Source organism: Sinocyclocheilus grahami, unplaced genomic scaffold (genome assembly GCF_001515645.1).
Source record: "Sinocyclocheilus grahami isolate Dianchi unplaced genomic scaffold, SAMN03320097.WGS_v1.1 scaffold176.1, whole genome shotgun sequence".
Lineage (NCBI taxonomy): Eukaryota > Metazoa > Chordata > Actinopteri > Cypriniformes > Cyprinidae > Sinocyclocheilus > Sinocyclocheilus grahami.
In genome coordinates, this window is record NW_015505355.1 from 2,957,775 (window position 1) to 2,965,163 (window position 7,389).

At 33.5% G+C, this 7,389-nt stretch overlaps 1 protein-coding gene across 1 annotated transcript in view; it reads left to right on the forward strand.

The window, feature by feature from the left end:
• cfap57 (cilia and flagella associated protein 57) overlaps positions 1-7,389 on the forward strand; it is a 21,291-nt gene continuing 13,902 nt past the window's right edge. Inside the window, exons 1-8 of the mRNA XM_016283728.1 lie at positions 1-157; positions 1,112-1,422; positions 2,886-3,136; positions 4,360-4,538; positions 4,645-4,690; positions 5,335-5,500; positions 5,659-5,772; positions 5,950-6,162. Coding sequence (XP_016139214.1) covers positions 1-157; positions 1,112-1,422; positions 2,886-3,136; positions 4,360-4,538; positions 4,645-4,690; positions 5,335-5,500; positions 5,659-5,772; positions 5,950-6,162 — 1,437 coding nt within the window. The remainder of the gene's footprint in view (positions 158-1,111; positions 1,423-2,885; positions 3,137-4,359; positions 4,539-4,644; positions 4,691-5,334; positions 5,501-5,658; positions 5,773-5,949; positions 6,163-7,389) is intronic.

Sequence of the window (7,389 nt, forward strand, 5' to 3'; positions counted from 1 at the left end):
ATGGCTACTGTAGTGGCACAGTCTCATTATATATTCGGATTGCGGACAGGAGTGAGGAATAATTTATTGTATTTTGATGAGCAAACCGTCATATTTCCGTGTGGAAACAACTGTGTGCGCTATAACATCAGTCAGAAATGCCAGAAGTTCATTCCAGGTGCGACAAAACTTTATCATAATCTTTATTCGCTTCATATGTTAGGCAATAGGCTTTGTCTATCTATCTAACAATATATCTATCAAAGGTTTGGGGTCAGTAAATGCGTTTTCTTTTTTGAGAAATTAATATTTTATTCAGGATTGATGTGTTAAATAGATACAAAAAAATTATAGTGAAGACATATTATAGAGGAAAAATAGAAGGATTTATATTTCTAAAATATTTCTTTTTGAAAAAGTACTGTACTTTTTCACTTTTTATTCATCAAGGAATTCTGAGGGGGGGGGGGGGGGGGGGGGGGGGGGGTCACAGGTTCCAAAAAATAAAAAATAATAATAATATTGAGCAGCACAACTGTTTACAACATTGATAATAAATCAGCATATTACAATGATTTCTGAAGGATCATGTTCACACTGAAGACTGGAGCAATGATGCTGAACATTCAGCTTAATAATAAAATAGAAAATAAATCAATTCAGCTTATTTTAAAATAGAAAACTGTTTTCTTAAATTGCAATAATATTTCACAATATTCAACATTAAAACGCTTACTGATCCTAAACTGTGTATGTGTGTGTGTGTATTTAATTTTTATGATCATATCTCTGTTTTCAAGTTATATATTTGATACTTACAAATATATATGTAGGTTTGTATAATCAAGTAAACCTAAGTTGCTCCAGTCCAGTAAATGTTTTAATGTTCTCCCAACATTGAAATAAAGAAGTAATATTTTACTATATTGAAAAAAAGAGATAAAGTGAACTACGTTTTAAAAGGTTATATTATTAGTTTAATATATAGTGTTATAGTATTTGTTCTCCACTAATACAGGAATGTTCCTAATGTATTTTTATGCAAAATGTTTATTTTGATTTTGGGATTAAATGTGGTTTGGACATGTCTCTGTGAGAAGAACCCACGTATCTGATTCCTGTGTTTGCACAGGTACAGAGAGAAGTCAGGACATGCAGGCCTTGGCCATCAGCACAAACAGGCGTTATCTGGCTGTGTCTGAATGTGTAGAGAAAGCCACCATCACTGTGTTTGACCTCCAGCACGAGCAGAGCAGGAAGAGGAAAGTGCTGACTGGAGGAGAGATTGCGGTGGACAAGTTTGTCTGCATGGCCTTTTCCCCTGACTCCAAGTATCTGATCGGTCAGGCAGGCGGGCCAGACTGGACTCTCTTCCTCTGGATGTGGGAAAAGAAGAAGGTGATGGCCACTGTGAAGACAAGCACTGATGGCCCCATAAACCAGGTAAACACGTTTAACAGGAAGGTGACTTACAATGGTAAAATTTCAGCTCAAAATCAAAAGACAAAAACAAGAAATTATATTTTCCATACAGAAGATAAAGTCTGTTTTTAGGACCATGGAGACGTTTGGCACTGTGGCATTATTTTCACGACAATTAAACATACCCCTCCCTACCATAAATGAACGTTACAAGTAGTTACTGTTACCGTTTAAAGGATTAATTTCATTTTTTGCAATAGAGTAATGAGAATTGTGTAGGGAAATGTGGGTAATTGTTATTAAAATGGTCAAAAAAAGATAATATGGTCCTAAAAATATTGTTCATGTTCTTCAAACATGAATATAATTTCTTATTTATTTATTTATTTATTTTGAGTCATCACTATCCCTCAATTTAAGATATTATTAAAAATTAGTGTTTCTAAATCTTACATCATATGTAGGAAACAGCGTCATTATTGTCAACTAAAACTATTCCAATATTTTTACTCTTTGAAAAAGCTGCAAGGCTGAAATAATATAGATACAAATTTAAAATTAGAGTTAGTTTTTAAAAATATATAAAAAAAAAAAAATTACATTATTTTAATTAATTAAACTGAACTAAAACTAAACTATAGTTTATATAAAACACTAAATAGTAATAAAATATAAAAATGACAAAATCACATAAAAGGTTACTAAAAACTAAACTAAAAAAGTACAAAACTAAAACTTCAACTAAATGGAAATGTAAAATATAAATAATATAAAATAAAAGCTAATTCAAAATATTAGTGAAACAATAATATTGTATAAATGATACTTATAGGAAATCAAGATTTTGATCAAATGAATGCATATTGAAATATATATGTATAAATTGCATAAAGATCATTTACTATTATTAACTATAATAACTATAAAACTATAAGTACTGATCTGTAGTACATGGAATAAACTTCTGGCATTTCCACATGAAATATGATGATTTGTTCATCAAAATATAACAAATTATTGTAACATTATTTTCAGTTAAGCACACCTATGCTATATCATTACCATAATGCAAATCAACCACATTCATTAATTAAAGCAGCACTATGTAACTTTTTCTGTGTTCAAAATTTGCAAAATGTATATAATGAGCGAGTACATCATGAATTCATCTTCCAAACTGTGTCTTATTCTGAATCACTACGGTACACTTATAATAAGTACTTATATTTGGACTATTGTAGCCTGGTCGGGTCGTCGCCGCTGCGGAGTAACACATACCTGCGTGAATCGCCATAGACATAAACTTAGAGAAGTAGCTCCGGTTGGAATGTTCTTCTGCGGGATGTGTGCAGTTCTGTTTATTAACTGCTAGAGCGCCAAGAGTTACATAGTGCTGCTTTAAACTTTAATTTGGCCGTTAAAAGTCATCCTGTTCGCAGTGATCAAGCTGTCCTAATACACAATCTATCTATTCCCATTTTCAGATCAGCTTCAACCCTGAGGACAACACACAGATCTGTGTGAGTGGCAATGGGGTGTTCAAGATCTTTCGCTATGCTGGAGAAATCCTGAAACAGTCCAGCACATTTAAAACAGACACGCATCACTTCCTGTGCCACACCTGGATGTCCACGGAGCAGGTGATTGCTGGCACAGACGCAGGTCAGCTGATGATGTTTGAGTCAGGCCGACTGCGCTGGGAGATGAATGTGACGCCTGCGCAGAAGGTTTACAGGTGAGTGGAATGAACTGTGACGTCAAGGGTTTATGCTAATTTCAGTTCATACAATACAGGAGAAATCTGTCATTTATCTCATGTTTTCTTAAACCTTATAATGCATTGAGGGGGATTTCTGAAGCAGAATAGTATAGAATATTTATTTATTCGTATAATACAAAATACACCTTACTTACTTAAGTATTTTTAAGAGGAATAAGTATTTAAAAAAATGTCAATTCTGAGTATCAACTGAGGCTTTATGCAAGTTATATCTTTTTTTTTTTGTGAATTAACCAAATAAATTATATCAAATAAACTACAGCTTAAAGGGGTTTACAAAATTTAAAAAGACCAACTGGTCTAAATTTGAAAGTGAAAGGAAGATGCAGCATGAAAAATGTATCATCTTTTCATCATAAAAGTGACATTGTTTGCTAATAAAATAATATATTTTTTTGTTTTAAAACATATCAGAGTAATATTTATGTTGTTAAAAAAGAATGCATAAAATTGTAAGATTTAATTAAATCCATTTCAACTGAATCCATCGATTTCAATTGTTAATACTAGTAGTTCTTATATTTTCTTAAACATTTAATTTAAAAATATATTGAAAAATTTATCATAATTACTGTTATTTTTTAATTTTAGAGTTTAATGAAGAATTTAATGTGTAATAACATTTAGTGGTGAAAATGATGGTTGTGACAATTGCATTTGTAGTATTTCTGTAATATAAATATTATGTAATATTATATATAATATTACATAATGTATCCTAAATACATGCAATTAAATATTTCACACTTTTTGATATTTTTCTTGATTTTTCTTGATTTTCTTCACACCACCACATGTATTTCATCTCAATCGTTTCACTGATGCCATTGCACACATGAATTATTTTTAATGTGACATTCAAATAACAAGAAAGCAATCAAGAAATATACATATAAAGTAATATAATAAAAATCACTGACTGGCGTCTAAAAGAAACACCCAATAATAGATACAGCATGTATATGAGTTATTGAGGACCAATAGTGTCTTATTCCAGTTTATATGCACAGAGCCCTGAGCGTTTTAACTTTCTGGTACATGTAACATATATCTCATTATGATTTATTTATTTATTCATTTGGCAAAACCATGGCTATTAAATCTGCAACATTTTAAAGCCTAACATATAAAATGTCATGAATGTGTATTACTTTGATTTGTGTATGTTGTTCTTGCAGTCAGTCAGAAAAGCAAGACTCTAACGGGACCTTCTCCACACTGCCACGGGTGACAGACATTGTAGCTTATTCTAATGGCTTTGCTTGCTCCGCTGGTCCTGGCACTGTGTGCTTGTTTGAGAAAAGAGAGGAGGAAGACCAGTATAAGAAGACCATCCAAAAATTGACTCTTATGACTGGTTTTGTGGTCCAGGGTCACAATTATATTCAGTGACAGATATATTTTTCTCCAAGCTCTTTTTTTAAGGAACAAGTTGTGATAATCACAAATGTTACATAATTCAGGGTATCCGGACACAGCCACTATGAGCGCCTCCTCCACCATGTTGCCGTCAAATAAAACAGTTGTCATGCCAACTTGCTACTTTAAACAGAAGCTCGCAACGCTTGCCCCGCCTCCGAGTTCTTCTGATTGGTCCATTGCTTTGGAACTGACATTGATGAGCGGCGCTGCGTGTAAAAGTTTAAATTCTTTTAACTTGACACGGCGTCTTAAAAAATGTGGCGCTCATGTGAGAGACGCTGCAAAAGATGCGATCCGCGAGCGTACGGTTATGGAAGGCCAAAAGGGTCATGTGAAATTTCACGTGTTTTTGACCCCTTTGGCCTTCCACGTACGGTCATGCACGTCCGTCAAGCGTGTGTTTACATAGAAAAACAATGGAAAAGTAGCGCATTGGAATGGGAAAAACGTTCTGTGTGAATGGCCCCTTACTGTATTTTTGATCAAACAAATGGAGACTTGTTAAGCATAATAGGCTTCTTTCCAAAACATAAAACATTTTTACTGACTCCTTATTTAAAAACTTGAATGTTAGTGTATTTATTATTTTTACTGAACATATTTAATTGATATTTTAAGTTGACTTTGACAGCCCTAAAATATATTAAAATTCAATGAGTTCTGAGCTGTCAGGGCTTTTGTAGCAGGGTTTGTGTTGGATATTTCCAATAGCTTGAGTGTGTGTTGTCCAGTGTTTTAGAGATGTATAAGGAGTTCCAGGAGGAAGCCTACAGCATAGCTCTTCACCCCACTGGACTCTACATCCTGGTGGGATTCTCAGACAAACTCCGTCTCATGACTCTGCTCATCGATGACATCAGGACTTTCAAGGAGTTCACTGTACGCAGTTGCCGTGAGGTGCGTCTCCACATTGCTCAAGTTTACTATTATCTTTTTATTTATGTATACAACATTGTTCTTGTATAAGCATTGCTATTACCAAGTTAAATTTTTTACATGCCTATACATGTTGTGGATTGACTGTGGTGGCTAATTTTCCATGCGTTTGTCCCCAGTGTGCGTTCAGCAACGGGGGCCACTTGTTTGCTGCTGTCAATGGAAACGTTATCAACATCTACTCCACTACCACATTTGAGGACGTACTGAATCTGAAGGGACACAATGAAAAAGTATGTGTTCTGAAATTTAAATGAAAAGTTCATCCAGAATCGAAAACTCTGTCATCTCTGTTCCAATGCAATGTGTATGTATTTTGTGGAATACGATATCTTTAATGCGGAAATCCACTGCTCTAATTTTGCCTCCCTGAATAGTCTTTAAACAGTGTGTATGTTATTGTGCTTCAGGTGCGGGCTATAGCATTCAGTGCAGAAGACAGTCGTCTTGTGTCATGTGGCATGGACGGGGCCGTGTATGAGTGGAATACTCTCACCGGTGCGCGAGAGTCTGAGAGCGTCCTCAAGACGTGCAGCTACACAGGAGTGACCATCTCCCCTGACGCAAAGACATTCTTCGCTGTCGGGACAGACTGCTCTCTGAAAGAAATCCAGGATTGTCAGGTGGGCACATTCTCAGAAGGCTCATTTGACTCATCTGAGTCACAGACCTGGATTCTGATTGGTATAGATTTACTTTAATGCAGTCATTTAAACACAGGGTTTTTAACTGGTTTTCAATATTCTGTGTATTTCAGAATGTGGTTAGAATGGCTAGTTCACTAAACAGCCTATTTTACCATAGTTTTCTTATTCATATGTTCACATTACTGTGTCACCATTCTGTACAGAGCATAATATTATCATTAAAATGTTTTAAATTCTCAATTTGCTAGTACTATGAATCCAGGACATGACAGAAGGATGTAAGGTAGTTAACTGAGTTAACTAACTACAGACAAACACTAGTTTAGAACAATGTAGTAATGTTTATTAAAGGAATATTATGGGTTCAATACATCTTAAGCTTAATCAACAGCATTTGTGGTTAAATGTTTTGTACCACAAATATTTATTTAAACTTCTTATTCATTTTCTTTAAAAAAAAACAAAAAAATAAAACAATGGAAGTGAATTGGGACAAATGTTTGAATATTTTAAAAGCAGAAATATGAAGCTCATAATTTGATAAAAACACTAACATCATTCAGTTAAAATGTGTGTGTTATTTTTACAGTCATTTAAAGGTTTTAGTGGGTTACAAGTTGTTAAAATTGTATGTAACTTTACACAAGATACATTAGTAAGCAATTTTTTCACACTAAGCTTGCGATTTAAAAGTTTGGGGTTAATTGGGTGAAGTAGATGTATTAAAAGTATTATTTCAAATTTTGTATTTTAATATTTTTTTTAATGTAATTTATTAGAAAAGTTGAATTTTCAGCATCATTACTTCAGTCTTCAGTGTCACATGATCCTTCAGAAATCATTCTAATATGCTGACTGGGTGCTTAAGAAACATTTTATTTTTATTATTATAATCAGTCTTTAAAACTGCGCTTATGCTACATAATATTCTTTGGATTCTTTGATGAATAGCAAGTTTGAATAACAGTATTTATTTTAAAATAGATATTACAATAGTTTTACCTTGACTTTTGATCAATTTAATGTGTCCCTGCTGAAAAAAAAAAATGTCTTTAAAAAAAAGAAAACTTTTCAACAGTATATATGCCTTGTGGCTATATTATTGAAACAATGATTATTTTAAAGTTATGGATTTGCCTCATTCACTTCCTTTGACATGTGCCTCACTGTAACACTTTTTTTTTTAAAGAGAAAGACAGACAA